This window comes from Monodon monoceros, unplaced genomic scaffold (genome assembly GCF_005190385.1).
Source record: "Monodon monoceros isolate NGI ecotype Baffin Bay Population unplaced genomic scaffold, NGI_Narwhal_1 Super_Scaffold_2, whole genome shotgun sequence".
Taxonomy (NCBI): Eukaryota; Metazoa; Chordata; class Mammalia; order Artiodactyla; family Monodontidae; genus Monodon; species Monodon monoceros.
The window spans coordinates 61,689,784-61,714,443 of record NW_021703776.1 but is presented as its reverse complement, the minus strand read 5'-3'; the positions used below and the strand labels follow the sequence as shown (position 1 = coordinate 61,714,443).

General features: G+C 37.3%; 1 protein-coding gene across 5 annotated transcripts in view; it reads right to left on the bottom strand.

Annotated features, from left to right (window-relative positions):
- BBS9 (Bardet-Biedl syndrome 9) overlaps positions 1-24,660 on the bottom strand; it is a 449,627-nt gene that overhangs the window by 213,124 nt on the left and 211,843 nt on the right. For 3 of the 5 annotated variants that reach the window (XR_003795236.1, XM_029233591.1, XM_029233589.1), the window contains 4 exons: positions 23,371-23,466; positions 13,396-13,568; positions 11,036-11,155; positions 9,530-9,682 (listed from right to left, as the gene is read on the bottom strand). Coding sequence is in view for 4 of the 5 variants with exons in the window: in XM_029233591.1 (XP_029089424.1) it covers positions 9,530-9,682; positions 11,036-11,155; positions 13,396-13,568; positions 23,371-23,466 (542 nt within the window). In the remaining variant the exon portion in view is untranslated. The remainder of the gene's footprint in view (positions 1-9,529; positions 9,683-11,035; positions 11,156-13,395; positions 13,569-23,370; positions 23,467-24,660) is intronic. The other 2 variants (XM_029233592.1, XM_029233593.1) reach the window with 1 other exon arrangement.

The window sequence follows — 24,660 nt, the reverse complement described above, 5'->3', positions numbered from 1 at the left end:
TCTTAGATTTTTGCGTGACTTAAAATGATCTTTATATATCAATAACACACAAATAAACAGAGTAGAAGGAAGTTTTAAGTACAGAAAAAGTAACAAATAGCAAACGCCAAACCACAGGATCTCTGTTTAAAATTATGCCTAATACAGCCTCTGTTTTGCCGAAAAGAAAAACCAGCCAAGTGCCTTTCTAAAACATTAATGGCTATCAGTCATTACATCACACATATGTCATCTGACACAATTAAACTTTTAGATTAGTAAACACTTTTCCCTTGTTACAACAGAGGGTTAGTGTTCAAGCAGAGAGTAAAAAAAATCTTAGTACACATAAAAGCATCAAAACACAGCCAAACCATAGGGTAAGTCTAAATTTTCCCTATTTCAATTCAACCAATGAGTCCTGCTTTGACAAACAAATACACGTGAAAATTTTATAACATCAGAGAACTTATTTTCCAAAGCTTTTCTGCCAAATGCAATAAGCACTAGCATTTGATGGCAAAGAAACTGAACTTCAGTATCAGTTAAATTAACAAACTCACCTCTTCCTCTGATACCCAAGTTTCAGATGTAATACACATTTGGGGAACTCTCCAGAAGATTTTCTTACCTTCTGATAGGTGTATATACAATGAATATTGGATGTTCATGAATATATACACATCATAAATATGTACAAATATTTTGCACAAATCTGCTTTTTCTTCAACCTGACTGTAGTTTTGCTAAAGAAAACTATGATGTCTATTTCCCACCTGGAAATACTTTAAGTACAAATGCCACAAGACATACTAAAACATGGACTTTGGAACAGATGGCTTAATAACTGTGTAACACTGAGCAGGTTGTTTAACCCTGCTGTAAGTCTCAAGTTCTTCATCCATAAAATGGAAACAAGAATGCCACCCTCACAAGATGGCTGTATAAAATGATAAATAAATGAAATGTACCTCAGACTCAACAGATGCTCAATAAACATGAATTTCCCTTCTCTTCCCATACTTTTTCTCTTAGGTCCTCCAAAAATATATTCAGTTGGTTGACAAAGCAGGATTCCAATTATCCAAAAGAGGAAATTTAGGTTTCTAACTGCTGAAAAAAAGAAATTCTTGACACGGTTACTTTCTTTCAACATTATGCCTCTAGAACTAGAAGTAAAGGTGAAAGTTCTTTCAAACAGTAAGACTTTTTTCCAAAATTCTAGAATAAGTTATAGAAATTGTGGTGAGCAACTGGAAAATCCTCATTCACGGGAAACCACATCCTTCCCATGTAAGAATCATGGGGTGCTTTTCCCAGAGTGATAGTCCTAGTCCTCCCTTCTAGCTTCAGCTATAGGATGACCTCAGTAAAGGGTGCTTGGTAGATGCCCCCAGTGAAGTCTGATGTGATGGTACGTAGATACTATACAGGAAAGGCATGGTACTAAATATATAATGTGGTGCTGTGGTTTTGGGGTTCCTGTCCAATCAAAGATAAGGATATAAGAAATAACCTGCAGTTAAAAACAGGAGAAAAGTGGTTGGCTGAAGCCTTTGTGCACCAAAACTCATAACTATTCACGGTGCATCTTGAAGCCAGTGACCCACAGGATGGAAATCTAAAAAAAGGCTGCCACCCACAATATGCCTAGAGACAGCTAACTGCAGGATGATATTCTTAAATGAGATAACCCTTGCCACTTCATTGTCAGTTAACCAAGATGCCTTTCCCAGAAAGAAGTCTTTGAGCTTATTCAGAGGAGCTCATTGATGCCCACTGCATCCCTTTTTGTTCATCTTTGGGGAAACTTACGGGTGGTTTTGGGGTAGTGGTAATAAAACCAGTACGTCTTTGAATTCTACTCTGTATTTGAGCTCCCAATTGTCTTGTTCTACTCATTAAAAGTTAGTTAGTATTCCAACAGGGCAAGAACCACCTACATTATTTGAGGGGCCCAGGGCAAAATGAAAATATGGGGCCTCTTGTTCAAAAAGTATTAAGAATTTCACGACGGCTACCACAGAGCATTCAACCAAACACAGGGCTCTGTGACTGCATAGATCACACACCCATAACGCCCACCCTGCACAGGACTATGGTGGGGACCTACAAGGAGACTAGATAACAGATTCCATCCCCGAAACAACTGACCATAACTAAGCACACAGGTAAGTATTCAGGCAGTTTCACTAGCCTGAAAACAGCACAGATGCTCTGTTTGCTTTAAATAACTCTTGACAAATCTAATTATAAGAGAAATTATCTTTAAAATCCATAGACCATAACTGATTATGAATTAATAAAATTTTAATAACAACAAAAATTTAGGTTTCAAAGTTAAAAGTATAGAAAACCTAAGTTCAAGGATTAGGAAAGGTTGAAAAAAATTATCTTTCAAAACATTTTGCTAATTTAGTATATGCTCATTTAGAATTAGGGTAAATTGTAAAACTGCCCACAGCTCTCGACTCAAATAAAGAAGCAGAGTCTATTTCCCCAACCCTTTGATCTGGGTTGATCAAAACCAGTGGGGAGTTAGAGACATGGCACAGGCAGAGCCTTGAAGAATACTTGTGCACCGGGGCCTGTAGACACCATGTAAACAAGCCCAGGCCAGCCTGCCACACAGGAGACATGTGGTACAATCACCCCATCTAACTGTGAGCCAAATGCCAATACGTAAGTAAGCACATTCTAGGCCATCCAGTCCCCAGCTGAGCAACCAGCTAACCAGAGACACAGGAGTGAATTCAAACAAGAACAGCCAGCCATGGCCCAGGTCAACAGAACTGCCCAGCTGATTCAGAGACTCATGAACAATAATGAACTGTTGTTTTAAACCACTAAGGTTTGGGGTAGTTTGCTATACAGTAAAATTGTTAAATGATACAAGTAGTATTTCAGCTCAGTAAGAGAAAAATGGATTATGCAGTTAACAGGTGCTGAGACAACTAGCTCACCATTTTTGGCGAGGAGATTAGCTTCTCACTAAATTGCAGAATACATTCCAGATGGATTAAAAAAGTATATATAAAGAATAATAGCGGGCTTCCCTGGTGGTGCAGTGGTTGAGAGTATGCCTGCCGATGCAGGGGACACGAGTTCGTGCCCCGGTCCGGGAAGATCCCACATGCTGCGGAGCGGCTGGGCCCGTGAGCCATAGCCGCTGAGCCTGCGCGTCCGGAGCCTGTGCTCCGCAACGGGAGAAGCCACAACAGTGAGAGGCCCGCACATCGCAAAAAAAAAAAAAAGAATAATAGCATAAAAATGTTAAAATAAATTATAAGTCGATAATACTCTTGGCATGGGAAGACTTTCCTAGACAGAGAAACCTAAAGGAAAAAGATGAATAGACTTTATTATGTAAATACTTTATAAATTTTACTTGTCTAGAAAACATCATAAATAAAAATAAAAGGCAAATGACAAATTGGTAAAACTTCTTTTACATATGAAGAGAGATTACATTCCTTACATACACAAGGTATTTTTTATGCATGACAAAAGTATGCTAAAAGATTGCCACTCTTAATATACACAAAATAAGAAAAAGCTGAACTACCTGATATACTATTGAACAAAAGGTTTTACATATGTAAATCACAAGAGAAGAAAGATAAATGGCCAATTAACATTTTTTAAATGTTCAATCTCACTGGTAAGCAAAGAAAGAAAGATTGAAATAAGTCAAATTATTTTTTCAGTTAAGAATTGTAAAGATCAAAACAATAATACCTACAAAATAGACATTTTTATATACTGCTGGAGTAACTATAATTTAGTACATTTTTGCTAAGCAATATGTATGTGTACGTGTGTGTGTGGTGTGTGTGTGTGAGTGAGAAATATTTTTTGATTGAGCAATTTTCCTTCTAAGAATACATCCAGATGAAACAATCAGGGATTTTGGGAAGATGGCCACTTGACCTCATGATCCTGAAGTGCCTTTCTTTTGGTATCCTCTCTGGAACCAAACACGCAAGGCAGTTACACTAGAGGAGTTTGGGGATGCCCCTGAGGATACATGATCTTCATGTTTCTTAGCTAAGATCTAGATTTGTGATGCTGACAGATAACCAAGTTTCAGAAAGATGATGTATTATAACCTCTTTTTTCTGATCAATGAATAGCACCATTTTTAATATGGCATAACTTATTAGTCAAATAAAGATGAAAAACTATCCTCAGAATTGTAGTTAACATTTGTTGAGAGATTATTGTGTTCCAAGCACTATTCTAAGCAATTAATGTCTTTACACATTTCAGTCCTCACAACAAGCCAATGAAGGAGGCACCATTCTACAGATGGGAAAACTGAGGTTTAAGAGGGTTTTGGCTTTCTTTTTGTTTAAGTAATTTGCCCAAGGTCACAGAGCCAGGACTGGAATACAAGTAAGCTGTCTCTAGACACAGAGTTCTTAATCATTATACTAGAATAAGTCAGATACGCCATTTCAAACCCTAGAACATTTATTAGCATGCATTTAAAGGAAACAATGTTGGATGTCTTACCGCAACCTTAGAAGCAGTGGCTTTCTCTAACAGGCTCTTGCTGGACCATATTCAAAGGCACCTACATCCCAAGTCACTCGAAGATTGGAGACCCACTTCACTGGCCTCACCATGTAAACTAGTGGTACCCAGAGTTTCTGCTAAACACCAAGGGCACAGAAGCCATTCTGCCCTCCCACCCTGACCTTACCTACTCCTGTACCTGGTACATTGACTTTTTGGCTCCTAAATAACAATAGCTATCATTACTGAGTGCAGAGCTAGTAAGCCAAACTTTGACCTCAGAACCTACGAACGTACCATCACTAACTCTATTACATGAGTAAATGTACCATACCAACTATTTCACATTACAGCCAACTCAGCAACGCTTAATCATTCGTATATGAAGGGACTTGGCCTTCACTTTCAGTTTGTCCTAAGGACTTTACTGGAATTCACAGCAGTTCCTGGATATCTAGCACCCATAAGACCCCCAAACTTCCTCAGTTCTACATTTCTACATCCTATCTTCACTGTTCAGAGGACATCTTATGAAAGAAATTTTGTTTCCAAGAGAAAGAACCCAACAATTACGTAAATGGAAAATGAAGACAATCAAACTTTTCATGCTTCTGGACAGGTATTAATACTGAAAGATCTCAAATAATTCTCATTACACCTAGAATATGATGAAATTTTCATTATACTTACAATATGATGAAATTTAACCTCTGTATCTGCATTGAGATATTTCAACAGATGATTATTTCATACTTAACTCTGGCACACACATACTCACAAAAAAGGAATAGAAAAGATTTCTTTAGTTAAGAATTTTCAGCGATAAAACCTTCCTAGCTATGGCAGTTTACCTGAGTCCTCCAACAATATTATTTAGGAAGTGAGAAGAGTTTCATTTTTTTAGTGGCTTTTGAGGATTTTAGAATAAATCATCCTAATGATTCATGAGCCTGAACTGAAAGAATTCTCTGCTGCTCTGTTCTTTGTAGGATTGCCCTTATCCAAGACATCCAGTTTCAAGAAATTATCTTAGTGGCAAGAAAGCATTCATTCCTAGAACAAATGTTTATTAAGCACCTATAACATGACAAGAAATGTATTGTGCTAAGAATATAGTAGTGAATAAGACAAAAGAAAAAAAGGTCCCTGCCTTCAGAGAGTTTACACACTAGTTTTAGGAGGATACGGACTTCTGCTTCTATTTTCACATAAAGCAATTATCACCACTTCATTAAATGATGACAATATAGCATCTTCCAGATGCCTGGTGATAAATGGACAGGAAGTAAATTTATCAATGTACAGCTCAGAATGCTTATCCAACTAAAACTAAAGTGGCACTAAGATCCACAGAAAAGAGAAAATTAAAAGCCACTTGCACATGAGAAAACAAGGACTCCACACAGGTAGCAGAACTAATTTTAAACTGACACATTAGGAAAACACTTTACAAATCTAGTGACACTCATGCAATGGTGTTATGCCATGGAGAGTAAGGACAGGCTCTAGCACAAATCATTACTTCATGGGCTTGGCTAATCTGCCAAGTAAGTCATCCAAGTAATCTGCCCCCTAGCCAGGCAAAGTATAAAGATAAGTTTACACTAAACCAAAGGTATGTGATAGTGAGGTATGTCATACACCTGTCTAGTCACAATAGAATTGTCTAAAAGGGATTTTTCTCAGTGTTAGACTCAGCATTAAAACTATTTTTAAGATTTATCTTTCAATAAACTGTGTTTTTCCATACTACAGAATGTCTAGATTACAGAATACTATGCAGCCATTACAAACAGAGAAGTAGATCTACATAGTGTGAAAAGAGCTCCAGTACATACTGTTGGAAGAAAAACACAGAAGAGAGGCAGACTAATACATATAGTATGATACTATTTATGAATTTTTTAGCCTCACAAAACAACATTTTGTTTTTGAATGCAAAGAAAAGAGGTCTAGAAAGCCACAAAATCATACAAAAGTGATCATATTTCTGAGAAGATGATAAAGAACTAAGTTCGAGAATTTAGCATTTTGTATAATCTTAATATATATAATAAAACTAAGTAGTAAATTGCATTAAAACTAAGTCAAATTTCTTATAGTATTCATATGTTTCTTTCAAAAGCTTGTTCATTCTCTTTTTTGATCTAAAAAGAATGGAGACTTAACACATAGATTCAAGCAAAACGCTATGGTTTTGATCATCTTGTCCATACTAAAAATCATGGAAAAACCCAACCTGGAGTTAAGCAGAAAAAAATAAACCCCAGAACTGAGAATGTATAAAAGACAAAGGAAGTCTTGCTATATAGAAAATATGGAAAGCATTAAATCAAGCACCCTCATCAAACCCCTTTAAAGACCCCTCTGCCATTGTGTCCACAAAAAGATACAGCACCATTAAAGATAAGATTCAGTGTTTCTTCAGCCCCAAGTGCAGGTGTGGCAGGAAACCTAAGAATGAGATACGTCATCAAAGAGATATGAAGAAGAAGGAGGAGGAAAAAAAGAAAGAAAATGAAAAACAAACCAAAACAAAAAGTGTACCAAAGAGAGAAAAAAGAAGTCTGGAACAGAAAGAGCGTTAGTGTCTACTAACCTAAGAGTCACATAATTGCTCCAGCACAAAAGAAATTGGCAGTCTATATTTGTAGAACAATTTACCAAGCATTTCTACATCCATTATGGAATAGAATCTTTGTAACAACACAGTGAGTAGTTATTCCATTTTATAGAAAGAAACTGAAGTTCTGGGAAGGTAAGGGAATTGCCAAAAGCCGCATAGCTAATAAGTGACAGAACTGGGGTCTTTGGACTTCAAGCCCAGTGTTCTTTCCAATACCCTACTATTGTTATAGACTGTCCCTCAAATTGCTACTAATTTTCAAATAATAATGAAAATTTCAAGAAGCAAATGTATTATCGATACATTTATTGATGTTTACATGGTAAGCTATTTTTCTTTCCTCTAGAAAAGCCAACTATAAAAAAAAAATACCTGATTCGTTCTTTCAAAAACAACAGAATGTGGTAGAGAGCAGTGGACGGGAGGGGAGTTCTGTTAATAAAAGGCAACATGAGGGAGTCTTGTGTGATGGAGCTGTTTGGTGTCTTGAATGTGGTGGTGGATACACAAACCTGCATGTGTGATAAAACTGTATAGAACTTAATACACCCACAAATGAGTATAAGTAAAATTGTGGAAATCTGAAGAAAATCTATAGATTTTATCAATGTCAATACCCTGGTTGTGATATTATGCTATAGTTTTACAAAATGCTACTACTGGAAGAAAGTGGGTAAAGGATACATGAGATTTAGCTGTATTTTTTGTTATAACTGCATGGGAATACACAACTATCTCAACAAAAAAATTCAATCAAAAAATCAACAGAATATTCATATCACCAACACCGATTCTGAAACAGATCAGTGATATTGTATAGAAATATGAGAAGACATAATGCAGTTATTCAAAGCTGACTTCTTTATAGTGGAACTGGCAGAGGCATGACCCATGAAATTTGAATTTTAAAAATTATTATTTCAAGCCTGAGATGATAATTTTGAATAGTTTTTGAAGACATAATACCTTAAGAGTGAGACCCAGACCACCCTAGTCATGCAAATGATAAACCACTGGTAGAAGGACGAATCAGGAAGATGAAGAAAATAGACTTTTTGATTTAGAACAAAGGGCTATTTAAGAATTCCATCTCATGACCAACAGACACATGAAAAGATGCTCAACATCGCTAATTATTAGAGAAATGCAAATCAAAGCTGCAGTGAGGCACCACCTCACAACGGTCAGAATGGCCATCATTAAAAAGTCTACAAATAACAGATGCTGGAGAGGGTATGGAGAAAAGGGAACCCTCCTACACTGTTGGTGGGAATATAAGTTGGTGTGGCCACTATGGAAAGCAGTATGGAGGCTCCTTAAAAACTAAAAATAGAGGTGCCATATGATCCAGCAAGCCCACTCCTAGGTATATATCCAGACAAAACTATAATTCAAAAAGGTACATGCACCCCTACTATTCATAGCACTATTCACAACAGCCAAGACATGGAAACAACCTAAATGTCCAATGACAGATGAACAGATAAAGAAGACGTGGTACATATATACAATGGAATACTACTCAGCCATTAAAAAGAATGAAATAATGTGATTACAGCAACATGGATGGACCTAGAGATTCTCGTACTAAGTGTAGTAAGTCAGAAAGAGAAAGACAAATACCATATGATATCACTTATATGTGGAATATAAAATATGACATAAATGAACTTACCTATGAAAGAGACTCACAGACATAGAGAACAGACTTGTGGTTGCCAAGGGGGTGGTGCAGGATGGATTGGGAGTTTGGGATTAGCAGATGCAAACTATTATATACAGAATGGATGAACAACAAGGTCTTACTCTATAGCACAGGGAACTATATTCAATATCCTGTGATTAACCATAATGGAAAAGAATACGAAAAAGAATGTATATATGTATAACTGAATCACTTTGCTGTACAGCAGACATTTACACATTGTAAATCAACTACACTTTAATAAAATAAATTTTAAAAAAAGAATTCCATCTCAAAGCATCAACTGACATAAAACTAGAAGTGTAATCTAATTGCTCTATAAGACAATTTGAGAATTATGATGATAATTATGGGATGTACTAAGAATTGTCCAATAATAACACTAATCATAATAGTACTATTTATCGAGCATATCCTATGTGCCTGGCATTAAGCTGGGTGCTTCACATAAAAGATGGAAAATCCTCACAACAACCCTGGGAAGTAAAATATGGATGGATCTAATCTAATTTACGCAAGGTCACATAATTAGAAAGTGGCAGAGCTTGACTTTAAATTCTGACTCTAAAGCTTGTGTGCTATTTCCTGCTCCATAATACATAGGAAAGAAATACCTTATCTTGATAGTCTGGTACATGACTCTAGGGTGAGGGAAAAAATTATATCCAGTAGTATAAAACTATCACTGTTATTATACTAACCTGCTTGTAAGTTCCATCTAGCAAGGTGTCCAGGTGTTGGAGAGGAGCAGGTGTTTTATCTTTGAACCTTGTTAATAGCCGGCGTTGAATGGCCCGAAATTGTACAGCTCTTTCAGATAAGAGTTCTTCTAATTTTTCACCATTTATCCGCAACTACAATGAAGAATTTCTTTAATTCAGGTTAAATGTGCACAACAAAACGTGTCTAAAGTAAGGATACTGGCAATGCCAATAAAAGTTTGAAAAGAGTAAAGAAGAAATTTAAGTGTGTTACACAGTTTAGAGAATTAAAACTGTGATATTTGATACATAAATACATAGATGATACAGTGAAATAGGTCAAATAGAAATTTAGTAAAAATGGCCCAGTTGTCATTGGGGTAAAGATAGATCATTCAATAAATGTTTGTGATAACTGATTAAATACATAAGGGAAAAAAGGAACAAGGATTTTTCCCCCAGTCTTTACAACAAAATCAATTGCAGAGGAATCAAAAGTTTAAACACAACAAAGCATTAGAAAATTATATTTTTAAAAATAATCTTAGCATGAGACAGATCTTTATAAGTCAAAAGCCACACATACACACACACACCCCTGATAAATTACTAACTAAAAAACATTTTTTTAATTCTAAGTGGTTAAGAAAAAAGGTAGAGAAAAACATTATAAGTAAAGTGATAAGACAAACAGCAAACTGTAAAAAATAATAGCAATAACCACAGAGACAAAAAACCATGCCTATAATATCTAGAAAGCATCTACAAACTGATGAAAAAGGACCACAACCCAAACAAATGAGTAAGAAGAAGAGCAACAATCCAATAGAAAAGTGGGCAAAATTCACAGAAAAGTTAGTACAAATAGCTCTCAAACATACAGCGTTTGACCTGGCAATCCCACTTCCAGGAATTTATCCTAGGGGTGAGCTTGCAAAAAGTAATGTACACACAAGGATATTCATTATAGGATTTTTTCTGTTGCTATTATAGTAAGATAATGTTAATAATCAAAATACTCATCAATAGAGGAACAGGTTGAATAAATAAAGAGGACTTTGCAGGACCACCAGGTACTGATAAGCAATGCTAGCCAAAGATGCACTGAATGAAACAAAGCAAAACTGAAATACAGAATATCATTCATGTATTTTTTTTAATCTATATAGTAACATAGTTGTGACTGCATAGAATAGTTCTAGAAAGGTCACAAGAAACTGTACACCAAAAATTGCCTCCAAAGAGGAGACTGAATAGTGGGAGGATGAGAATCAGAAACGACTCTTTTCAGTATAACTCCTCTCACAACTTTTGAATTTAATAAATTAAAATAAAGAAAGCTAGTCAAAGTCATAGGGAATACTCCATGAATGCAGATCATGTGAACTGCTAATTCAACTTAACAAAACAGTCATAACTAGTTCTGAAGTAAATATCATATTCAAAATGTTCAGAAATCAAACATATTATAGTTTACATTTCTGATATCAAACCAAACTTCCTTACCTTTTCAGTGCATGTATGGAGAACAGACACATGATTGGAAAAAAAACTTGGAATTTTATTAACTTCTTTTAACCCCAGTTTCAGAAGCATTAAGTAGCTAACTAAATCAAAGTATATTCTCTTGAAGGAAAAAAAAAAAACTTTCATTACCAAAAGTTAAGTAACATAACAACTAAATTTTTAAAAAAGAATATTAGAGTTATCAATAATTCACCCTTTTAATTATATGATTTCCTGCTATAATACTTTATTCCTCAATTCATGAAACAAAAATTTTTTTAAATATTCTCAAAACTGAGACATTAGCCAGGTTATCATTCCTTTGAACGAGTAACAAAACAGCAGTGATTGAAATGTTTTCACATGTCAAAATTTCAACATTTAACAAATATTTATTGATCTTAGTGCCACGCAGTGTTCTAGACTCTAGGAATTACAACAATGAATAAAACAGACAAAAATTCCTGTTTTCAGGGAGCTTACACTAAGGGACACATAGATTCCAAAAGCCACCTTGATTCAAAGTTTAAAGTCATATTAAAAAAAAAAAAAAAAAAGTAAGTAGGGCTTCCCTGGTGGCGCAGTGGTTGAGAGTCCACCTGCCGATGCAGGGGATGTGGGTTCGTGTCCGGGTCTGGGAAGATCCCACATGCTGCGGAGCGGCTGGGCCCATGAGCCATGGCCTCTGGAGCCTGTGCTCCGCAACGGGAGAGGCCACAACAGTGAGAGGCCCGCGTACCGCAAAAAAAAAAAAAAAAAAAAATAGAGCGGGGCCAGAGAGCAAAGGAAGTATAAGCATGCCCTTTTTAACTGTGTAACAAAAGTGCCTATAGTTCACCACATTCCCTAAGTCCCTCCCCAGAAAGGAAATGTCCCTGATGTAGAAACTCCAGGGATTTACTAGCCAGCAAATAAGGCGGGGAGGAGGGAGGCGGACTGTATGTCAAACATAGTCAATTAGAATCTAATATTTTTTTATTTTAAATATTACAAATAGGTAATTAGTATAGTCTTTCTGTGGACTCTCTTCCATAAGTCACTGGACCCCAGTTTTGCACAGTGAAGCACGAATTTCTTAAGATATATCCTAGAGAATTATAAAGGTTCTCAATACTTAGAGTACCTAAACATATTTCCCGAACTATTGATTTTGGTGCCACAATTTGGTCAAAGTATACTGTCCTATACAATATTATCAGCTTAGATGAGGGAAGACCCAAATAAATTCAATTTATCTGACAATGCCGTGTTATCTGCAATTGGATGGTATGCGCTGAAATTTTCCCTTTATGTTCACACTGTATTCAAAGAAGTCTTTATTTGTAGGTTAAAGTCAATGCTCTTTAGAATGTTCAAGGGACTGAACATTAAGTAGAATGTTCATGTGACTGACAATTTACATGACGTGTTCTCTCTCTCACTCCCTCTTTCTCTCTCTCATCCTCTCTCTCACTAACACACACACACACACACAACACACACCATAGTTTACAAATTGAAATGCAAAAACCTATTGATTCCTTAAAAAGTAGCCACTCTAGGGAACCAATGTTTCCTTAAACAAAGTGCAAAATTTTTTTGAAATTCCTCTTTGTAATTCCCTACAGGGTCTACTTATAGGCAAATAAGAAGAGCCTGGTGAATTTTTTTTTAACACATGGGACTTAAAACAATGACTTTCATTGTCCAATTTTTTTCACAAAACATGACTCCTGACTATTTCCAAATATCAAATCAATCTTCAAAGGATGAAGATTTGACACCCTCAAGATACTCAAGAGAATCTAACACAGGCTCTGAAGGTACTTCCAAAGAAGAAATGCAAACATATCCAGGCAACAAAGTCACTGTCAGATCTCATTAATTTAGACATTTAATCATTCAGCATTTACTAAGCACCCATTGCGCCAGATACTGGAGAATATTTTACGTGATTAACCCTCATTCAGATGCAGAAGTTCTGGTGTGCTTGTTAAAAATGAAAAGGAAAAATCACTTTACTTTATAATCACACCTCATTTATGGCCTGCTAGAATTAGTTAGCCAATTGGCTGCCAATAAGCTCAAATAGTTTTAACACTGGGTTATTGGGGTCAAAGGTTAAATCCCCATGTGGGAGAATTAAACCAGCTCTGTTCTGAGGCCAGACCACAGCTCCAGGCAGACACTCTGTACAAGTCTGCAATTGATCACAAACTGGGCAAAAGGGCAGGAACAGATTCACAACCCCACCATCCACATAAGAATAACAACTTGATGTACACTGCCTAATAGCATGTATACTAGAATCCTTACCTCTGTAGCATCTTGCTTTTGTATATTGAAAAATTACAGATGATACAGGTTATTATCATACACACCTCAAAATGATGATCGATCAACTCGAAATATTCTTGAAGGGGCATAGATCCAGAAAAAGAACATGCGAAATCTTTGATTCCCTGTTTTTCAAAATATTCCTGAAGGCGGATAATAAGCTCATTTGTTATGAGCCAAAGATCCTCAAATTGTTCACTCTGGATGCGATATCGTTCTAAAGAGAAAAATAATTAAGGAAAAGGCTTATTAACACATAACTAGTAGCTGAAACTATATGAATTATCACTAACTCTGACATGAATACCAAAAGGACAAAGATTTCTTTTTTGGAATATACATATAATTTCTACTGGCTTAATAAAAATAATTCTACTGCCTTATCGTGATTTTCTGCATCAACAACTTAACATTTTCAAAGCTCATTCCAAAGGTATGTGGTCACAACAGCAAGCTGCATAGTCATTTTAACTACGTATCTTATAATAGGTTTCAGTATGGTAAAAACGCAAAATTTGGATCCTTCTAAAAAGAGCTTTACTCAAAAGGTAAAAAACAAACAAACATAACAAAAAAAGGTAAGAAAACAGCCATTGCAAAAGTACAACCTGGTATCATTAGTTTGTTTCAAAAAATTGATGTGAAATAAAATTTATTCTATAGAAAGCCCACATCCTGGACACAGTAGGCAGCTTAAATCCCTGTAATCATAATCAAAGTTCTCTATTTTTCTAATAGTTCTTTCATTTGAAGAGAGATTTTGCAATAAGACCCTTCCCCAATTATAAATCTTGGTTCCCTCCGTTCCCTCCATTCCCTGAAACATCAGCTCCAAGACAGCCAAAGTCTTGTCTATCTCCTACCCTGATGATTATGATGACAACAATGATGACAATGATGATGACATCAGTGACAATAACCACATCTATGATAAGAGCAACTATGATAAGAGCACCAGCTATGCATACATCAGGCACTATAACTACAAAAACCCATTTTTTATAAGAAGGAAAACCAGGCACAGAGAATTTCAGAGACTTGCCAAAGGTCACAAAGCAATTTAAATGTCAGACCTATAATTCATGATATATAACCTTCTTCCCCAATTGTCTAAACTCTACCTATTCCTCAGGATCTGGCTTCAGTCTCACCTACCCCAAGAAACCTTTATTTCTCTACCATCTATAGAAGCCTTATATGTGCCAATCACTATCTAAAGCACTGCACATTCACTCTCTTGTTTAAACCTCAACAGCCCAATAGGCTATTGGCTATATAACAATAGCCCCATTTTACAGAAGAATAAACATAGCAACAGAAGAGTTTAAATAATCTGCAAGGTCATATAGCCAATTAATAACAGAGCAGGGATTGGAACTTTAGCAATTAATCCAAAGATTATCTATCAATTTTAACCACCTCATAACATTGCATTTTCTCTGAATTTATATAGAGAATTCTACAGTTTACTGTGCACTTAATACATACAACCATGTACTCTTTTTTTTTTTGTGGTATGTGGGCCTCTCCCGTTGCGGAGCACAGGCTCCGGACACACAGGCTCAGCGGCCATGGCTCACGGGCACAGCCGCTCTGCAGCATGTGGGGTCTTCCCGGACCGGGGCACGAACCCACGTCCCCTGCATCAGCAGGCGGACTCTCAACCACTGTGCCACCAGGGAAGCCCCAACCATGTACTCTTATTTAACTTTCCAGATGATTATATTCAGTCTCTGCAAAGAGACTGTACACTTTCTGAGATCAAAGTTACATACTTTATTAAGTTCACCATTTATTGAGCAATTATTATGTGCAATTTCATAAAGAAAGAAATGTTGGGAGTACAAAAATTACCTTAGTCTTTTTGCTTAAGGAACTTAAGGTAATACGATACGTGCATGTGAAATATTTATTTATATTCCCAAAGGTACGTTGACAAATTCTATAAATATATTACCTCTTTAAATTGGTTTTTAACTTCAATTTGTCACCCTCAGCCAGAATTCAAGAATATATCTGCTCTCATTCCCCTAGTCATACTCTTTTCAATTATATAAGGAATAAAATACACTAAGTATGCCTGCCATGGTGCATGGCAAACACCCTGGTATTCTCTGCTGTCATATCATTCCCCTTGGAGCTTCCCCAGTCTTCCCCTCACTCCAGTCTTTTTTTTTTTTTTAAACATCTTTTTTGGAGTATAATTGCTTCACAAATGTGTGTTAGTTTCTGCTTTATAACAAAGTGAATCAGCTATACATATATATAAATCCCCATATCTCCTCCCTCTTCCGTCTCCTTCCCACCCTCCCTATCCCACCCCTCTAGGTGGTCACAAAGCACCGAGCTGATCTCCCTGTGCTATGCGGCTGCTTCTGACTAGCTATCTATTTTACACTTGGCAGTACATATAGGTCCATGGCACTCTCTCACTTCTTCCCAGCTTCCCTTTCCCCTCCCTGTGTCCTCAAGTCCATTCTCTACATCTGTGTCTTTATTCCTGTCCTGCGCCTACTTTCTTCAGAACCTTTTGTTTTTTTTTTTTTACATTCCATATATATGTGTTAGCATACAGTATTTATTTTTCTCTTTCTGACTTACTTCAGTCTGTATGACAGACTCTAGGTCCACCCACCTCACTACAAATAACTCAATTTCGTTTCTTTTTATGGCTGAGTAATATTCCATCATGTATATGTGCCACATCTTCTAAGTATCAATGGACACTTAGGTTGCTTCCATGTCCTGGCTATTGTAAATAGAGCTGAAATGAACATTGTGGTACATGACTCTTTTTGAATTATGGTTTTCTCAGGGTATACGCCGAGTAGTGGGGTTGCTGGGTCGTATGGTAGCTCTGTTTTTAGTTTTTTAAGGAAACTCCATACTGTTCTCCATAGTGGCTGTATCAATTTACATTCCCACCAACACTGCAAGAGGGCTCCCTTTTCTCCCCACCCTCTCCAGCATTTATTGTTTCTAGATTTATTGATGATGGCCACTCTGACCAGTGTGAGGTGATACCTCATTGTAGTTTTGATCTGCATTTCTCTAATGATTACTGATGTTTAGCATCCTTTCATGTGTTTGTTGGCAATCTGTACACCTTCTTTGGAGAAATGTCTATTTAGGTCTTCTGCCCACTTTTGGATTGGGTTGTCTGCTTTATTGATATTGAGCTGCTTGTAAATTCTGGAAATTAATCCTTTGTCAATTGCTTCATTTGCAAATATTTTCTCCCATCCTGAGGGTTGTCTTTTAGTCTCGTTTATGGTTTCCTTTGCTGTGCAAAAGCTTTTAAGTTTCATTAGGTCCCGTTTGTTTACTTTTGTTTTTATTTCCATGTCTCTAGGAGGTGGGTCAAAAAGGATCTTGCTGTGTTTTATGTCATAGAGTGTTCTGCCTATGATTTCTACTAAGAGTTTAATAGTGTCTGACCTTACATTTACATCTTTACTCCATTTTGAGTTTCTTTTTGTGTATGGTATTAAGGAGTGTTCCAACTTCATTCTTTTTTTTTCTTTTTTTTTTTTTTTTTTTTGCGTTACACGGGCCTCTCACTGTTGTGGCCTCTCCCGTTATGGAGCGCAGGCTCCGGACACACAGGCTCAGTGGCCATGGCTCACGGGCACAGCCGCTCCGTGGCATGTGGGATCTTCCCGGACCGGGGCACGAACCCGTGTCCCCTGCATCAGCAGGCGGACTCTCAACCACTGCACCACCAGGGAAGCCCTATTCCTAGGTTTTTTATTCTTTTTCTTGCAATGGTAAATAGGAGTGTTTCCTTAATTTGTCTTTCAGATTATTCATCATTAGCGTATAGGAATGCAAGAGGTTTCTGAGCATTAATTTTGTATCCTGCTACTTTACCAAATTCATTGATTAGCTCTAGTAGCTTTCTGGTAGCATCCTTAGGATTCTGTATGTATGGTATCATGTCATCTGCAAACAGACAGCTTTACGTCGTCTTTCCCTATTTGGATTCCTTTTATTTCATTTTCTTCTCAGATTGCTGTGGCTAAAACTTTCAAACCTACGTTGAATAACAGTGGCGAGAGTAGGCAACCTTGTCTTGTTCCAGATCTTAGACGAAATGGTTACACAGTTCTTCACCACTGAAAACGATCTTGGCTGTGGGTTTGTCATATATGGCCTTTATTATGTTGAGGTAAGTTCCCTCCAAGCCTACTTTCTGGAGGGTTTTTATCATAAATGGGTGTTGAATTTTATTGAAAGCTTTTTCTGCATCTATTGAGATGATCATACGGTATTTTTCGTTCAATTTGTAAATATCGTGTATCACATTGATTGATTCGCATATATTGAAGAATCCTTGCATTCCTGGGATAAACCCCACTTCATCATGGTGTATGATCCTTTTAATGTGCTGTTGGATTCTGTTGGCTAGTATTTTATTGAGGATTTTTGTATCTATGTTCATCAGTGATATTGGCCTGCAGTTTACTTTCTTTGTGACATCTTTGTCTGGTTTTGGTATCAGGGTGACGGTGGTGGCCTTGTAGAATGAGTGTGGGAGTGTTCCTCCCTCTGGTATATTTTGGAATAGTTTGAGAAGGATATAGGTGTTAGCTCTTCTCTAAATGTTTGACAGAATTCGCCTGTGAAGCCATCTGGTCCTGGGCTTTTGTTGGAAGATTTTAAATCACAGTCTCAATTTCAGTGCTTGTGATTGGTCTGTTTATATTTTCTATTTCTTCCTGGTTCAGTCTCAGAAGGTTGTGATTTTCTCAGAATTCGTCCATTTATTCCAGGTTTTCCATTTTATTTGCATATACTTGCTTTTAATAATCTGTCATGATCCTTTGTATTTCTGCAGGGTCAGTTGATACTTCTCCTTTTTCATTTCTAATTCTATTGATTTGAGTCTTCACCCTTATTTTCTTGATGAGTCTGGCTAATGGCTTATCATTTTGTTTATCTTCTCAAAGAACCAACTTTTAGTTTTATTGATCTTTGCTATCATTTCCTTCATTTCTCTTTCATTTATTTCTGATCTGATTTTTATGATTTCTTTCCTTCTGCTAACTTTGGGGTATTTTTGTTCTTCTTTCTCTAATTGCTTTAGGTGTAAGGTTAGGTTGATTATTTGAGATGTTTCTTGTTTCTTGAGGTAGGATTGTTTTGCTATAAACTTCCCTCTTAGAACTGCTGTTGCTGCAACCCATAGGTTTTGGGTTGTCGTGTTTTCATTGTCATTTGTTTCTAGGTATTTTCTGATTTCCTCTTTGATTTCTTCAGTGATCTCTGGTTATTTAGTAGCATATTGTTTAGCCTCCATTTGCTTGTACTTTTTACAGACTTTTTCCTGTAATTGGTATCTAGTCTCATAGTATTGTGGTTGGAAAAGATACTTGATACGTTTTCAATTTTCTTGAATTTACCAAGGCTTGATTTGTGACCCAAGATATGATCTATCCTGGAGAATGTCCCGTGTGCACTTGAGAAGAAAGTGTATTCTGTCGCTTTCGGGTGGAATGTCCTATAAATATCATTTAAATCTATCTGGTCTATTGTGTCATTTAAAGCTTGTGTTTCCTTATTTATTTTCTGTCTGGATGATCTGTCTTTTGGGGGAAGTGGGGTGTTAAAGGCCCCCACTATTATTGTGTTACTGTCGATTTTCCTTTTAAAGGCTACTAGCATTTGCCTTTTGTATTGAGGTGCTCCTATGTTGGGTGTATAAATATTTATAATTGTTATGTTTTCTCCTTGGATTGATCCCTTGATCATTATATAGTGTCCTTTCTTATCTCTTATAATAGTCTTTATTTTAAAGTCTATTTTATCTGATATGAGTATTGTTACTCCAGCTTTCTTGTGTTTTCCATATGCATAGAATATCTTTTTCCATCCCCTCACTTTCAGTCTGTATGTGTCCCTAGGTCTGAAGTGGGTTTCTTATAGACAGCATATATATGGGTCTTGTTTTTGTATCCATTCAGCCAGTCTGTGTCTTGGTTGGAGCATTTAATCCATTTACATTCAAGGTAATTATTGATATGTCTGTTCCAATTACCATTTTCTTAATCGTTTTGGGTTTGTTTTTGTGGGTCTTTTTCTTCTCTGTATTTCCCACCTAGAGAAGGTCCTTTAGCATTTGTTGTAAAGCTGGTTTGGTGGTGCTGAATTCTCTTAGCTTTTGCTTGTCTATAAAGCTTTTGATTTCTCCATCGAATCTGAGTGAGATCTTTGCTGGGTAGAGTAATCTTGGTTGTAGGTTTTCCCCTTTCATCACTTTAAATACATCATGCCACTCCCTTCTGGGCTGCAGAGTTTCTACTGAAAAATCAGCTGATAACCTTAAGGGGATTCCCTTGTTTGTTATTTGTTGCTTTTCCCTTGCTGCTTTTAATATTCTTCTTTGAATTTAATTTTTGTTAGTTTGATTAATACGTGTCTGGGTGTGTTTCTCCTAGGGTTTATCCTGTATGGGACTCTCTGCACTTCCTGGACTTGGGTGGCTATTTCCTTTCCCATGTTAGGAAAGTTTTCAATTATAACCTCTTCAAATATTTTCTAAGACTCTTTCTCTTCTTCTTCTGCAACCCCTATAATTTGAATGTTGGTGTGTTTAATGTTGTCCCAGAGGTCTCTGAGACTGTCCTCAATTTTTTTCATTCTTTTTTTCTTTATTCTGCTCCTCAGCAGTTATTTCCACCATCCTATCTTCCAGCTCACTTATTTGTTATTCTGCCTCAGTAATTCTGCTATTGATTCCTTCTAGTGTATTTTTCATTTCAGATATTGTGTTGTTCATCATTGTTTGTTTGTTCTTTAGTTCTTCTAGGTCTTTGTTAAACATTTCTTGTATTTTCTCAATCTGTGCCTCCATCCTATTTCCTAGATTTTGGATCATCTTTACTATCATTACTCTGAATTCTTTTTCAGGTAGTTTGCCTATTTCCTCTTCATTTATTTGGTCTTGTAGGTTTTTACCTTGCTCCTTTGTCTGTAACATATTTGTTTGTCATGTCTTTTTTTTTTTGATGGGTGGGGCTGTGTTCATGTCTTACTGGTCGTTTGGCCTGAGGCGAACAAAACTGGAGTTTGCAGGCAGTTGGGTAGAGCCGGGTCTTGGTGCCGAGATGAGGACCTCTGGGAGACCTCACTCCAATTAATATTCCCTGGTATCTGAGGTTCTCTGTTAGTCCAGCAGTTTGGACAGAGCTCTCTCACCACAGGAGCTCAGGCCTGCCCCCTCAGCCTGGGAATCAAGATCCTGCAAGCCACATGGTGCAGCAAAAAAAAAAAAAAAGGAGCAGTACAATAACAAAGAATAAAAAATAAAGTAAAATTAGAAAAATAAAAAATTTTTAGAAAATATAAAGATATAAATGCAACAACAACAACAAGGTAAAACAGAACCATAGGGACTTCGCTGGTGGCCCAGTGGTTAAGACTCCACGCTCCCAATGCAGGGGGCCAGGGTTCGATTCCTCGTCGGAGAACTACATCCCACATGCATGCCACAACTTAACATGTTGCAACGAAGATCCAGTGTGCCACAACTAAGGCTCAGTGCAGCCAAAATAAATAAACATGAAAAAAAAAACAAAAAACACATAACCACACCTAAAAAAAAAAAAAAAGGCTAGAAAAGGTCTTGGCTGTGGGGGCGGGGCTTAGGTGGGGGCAGGGCCTTGGCTTAGGACCTGCAGGGCCGGAAAAGGCATCAGGGCCGGAGGGGGGCCTCAGAGTGAGGAGTTTGGAGGTTAGGCCCTGGGTGGGGGTGTGGGGGTGTGGGGGCGGGGCTTAGGCTCAGGGTGCCTCGGAGTGTAGAGGATCAGGCTCTGGACCTCAGCAGGCTCCCAGCTGATCCCCTCACTATAGCGGGACCCTCCCGAGCGTGGGAACCCCTCCCCTCCCCCAGCCGCCCCCCCCTCCCAGGGCCACCAATCCCGTCTGGCCTCCACTTTTCCTCTCCCCTCTCCCTCTCCCTCCCTCCCATGCCCTCAGGACTCACACAGCTGGAGGGGGCCTCAGAGGGCAGAGGATCAGGCCTGGGACCTCAGCAGACACCCCAGAGCCCAAGTGGGCAGGGGAAACGCTGGCTGTGTTCACTCCAATCCCCCAAGGGTCTCTCCCCCATCCCCATTGCTCACCTCACCATGAGTGGACCACTCCAGGCATGCGAGCACCTCCCCTCCCTCAGCCACCCCTCAGGGGCACTGGTCCCAAACTGCCTCCACCTCTCCCTACGCTCCCTCCCCACCCCCACATCCTACCCAGTTGCTCAGGAGTTCCTCCCATCTCCTTAGGTGTCTGTGGTCCCCTACCAGTGCCTGGTAGGTGCCGTACTTGTGAGGAGACACAAACTCCGTGTCCTCCTACTCCACGATCTTGACTCCATCCCATTGTATTTTCTTCATATCTATCTCCCTTCATCTCCAAGGACATTCCCTAGGTAGAATTCTGGACATCACTGAGGCCAAAATAACCATCAGGGAATTGTAATGGCTACACTTCATGTTTCAGTTTACACAGTTCATTTGATTCTTTATGTAATAGTTCCTGTCCAATTCCATTATTTAGTCTGTCTGCCCACACTGTAGCTGTGTCAAGGCATTCATTACCATATATTAAGATGAATGTGAATAAATCAGTTATATACATGGATATCTGGTGAAATTTAGGGAATGATAAAGTAACTATGGGCAACAGCAATGTTCTAAGAGTTACTTTATCTAAAAATGAATAAATATAATGCATTAGGACATAAATACCCTCATTTGCACAAATAAATTTTTGCCTTTTTTAAATGGTCTCAATTGCAGATTCATCATACAGCATCATCAACTGAAATCAAACAGATGAGTATAATTTCCCAAAGAAATGTTGGCAACAATTTTTTAGTATAACTAAAGAGAGCATTTTAACAAAGAGAAATGTACAAAAATGATTCCATCATCCAACTGAAGATTAAAATTAATCAAAGCAAAATGGTGCCAATGTAAAGAAGACTACAATCATGACCAATCACAAAGACCACGAAAAGTACAGAATTCTCTCATTCTTCTCAGAAATGTCTTTAATTTGTGTATCTTATTCTTTAATTTTTAGTTGTTTCCAAATCTATTTCACTAGCCACCAACCTACGCATTCCAGAAGCTGTTATGATTTTAACCACAGAAACTTCATTATAGTTTCTAAAATAAGGATGTATATATGTTCCCCCTGTTAACATCTTCATTTTTCAAAAAGAACATATCCTTATTTTACTATATTTTCTAATTATAAAAGAAATAACCAACTAAAACTGCAAATCCATAAAGTATTGATAGAAAATGAAACCCATTGTACAAATGGCAGAGATTTTAAAAATTGGAGTGTACTCAGACTTATATATATATATACATACACACACATTCATTTCCCCTAATACCCTTAGTGTACCTAAAATTTGTTAAACACTTCCTTTCTTAATATTTTAATTTATTTCCAAGAAGGTATATAAAACTCAGTGAGTTTAGTAGCTTCATTATCTACATACATCAGAAGTCAGTTTTACATTGAGTAGTTTCAACCATTATTCTCATATGAAGCAAACAAATCAATAAAGCATATTTAAGTATGAAATTCAAACTTGACTATACAATTACTACATTTCATTCTACTGAGATTAATCTCAGCAAAAGTTATTCACTTTCACTTTCATCTTTGCAAGTGTCCAAAAGGAGGATATAAGAATATACACATACCCCCAAAAAATTAACTCCAGTTTCTAGTAACTCCTAAAACCTAGTTCACCATATACCTATCTCAAAAACATTTTTCAGTTCTTTAAATTCTTTAAATTCCTCTATCAAACTCTCCTCATCGCCAAAACCAAAGTTAAGCATCACTAATAAAACAGGATTCTATCTTCATAACTAATATAATGGCGCTTAGTTTTCAATATCTAACATCACCCTTGCAGAAATCTTTGATGTGGCAATGATCTGTGATGCACTGTTCTTAACAGAAGTTTTCAAAAGCAATAATACCATGGCTTTACTTACGAGAGGTTTTGGAAGCAAGAAGAGTAACTCGGGAACCTCCTAAGAAGCGAAAACCCATTACATTCACCTGATCATCTTCTGACTGATTGGCAAAGCCTACAAAGAAAATAAAAAATCACCTTACATAATCAGAAGGCAAAACACTTAATGTTTAAAATAGGAAGCTTAGTTGACAATGAGTATTTTTTATGTCACTAGTCATGTTTAAGGTCCGTGTGTGGACTATAATATATTAACTGATCTCCACAGTTGCTTCCAAATGCTAAAATTACTGCCTCAGAAGAACATGCTGAAATCACTTAATTTTCTTTCTTCTACTAGTTCATTCTAGGTCTGAGGCAGGAAATGTACAAGATGAACTTAGAATGCCTGTCACACCAGAAAGCAAGGAAACTATCAGTGACCAGCAGACTTGTATGAAAAGGACGTAAGAGCCAACTTAAAGAGACTACCACTGGCCAGAGATGAAAATACTTGAGTATCAAAATAATAATAACTTCGATGAAGTAAAATACATCAAATATATTTAAAGGCATGGGTTCATATTGACACTACAAATAAAACAAAAAACCCAAATGCTCACTATTGAAGGATCCTAAAGAATCAACTCATTATTTTAAAAATCAATAATAAAGACAAAGAACCAAGCGTTTATCCTGATAATCCTACCAAATTGTACCACATAAACACTGGTAAATAAGGGAAACATTCTCTGTGTGGAAATATTCCAGCTAAAGATTGTAGAAAGCTTGAAAGAATAGAATACCACCATTTTTCAACTTCCAATGAATTAATGGATCTTAGCATTGACTATCAATAGCTGTTACAATCACAAAAAAGGAGACAAACAGATATAATGTACCCACTGCTGAAAGTATATACCACTATTCTTGCAGTAGTATGGCCAAAATAATCAATCCTAACTCTATTAGCACTAGATGCAACTATCAATTTATAGGGAACAAGACAGAGAAAATATTAAACAAAATCACAGGGATGTAATCAGCAAAATTCAGAGTATGGGAAACTCACAGGAAAAATAATTTGTACTCTTTAACAAATAAACTGCAAATTAAAAAGAGACATGGGGGCCTCCCTGGTGGCACAGTGGTTGAGAGTCCGCCTGCCGATGCAGGGGACGTGGGTTTGTGCCCCGGTCCAGGAGGATCCCACATGCCGTGCAGCGGCTGGGCCCGTGAGCCGTGGCCACTGGGCCTGCGCGTCTGGAGCCTGGGCTCCGCAGCAGGAGAGGCCACAACAGTGAGAGGCCCGCGTACCGCAAAAAAAAAA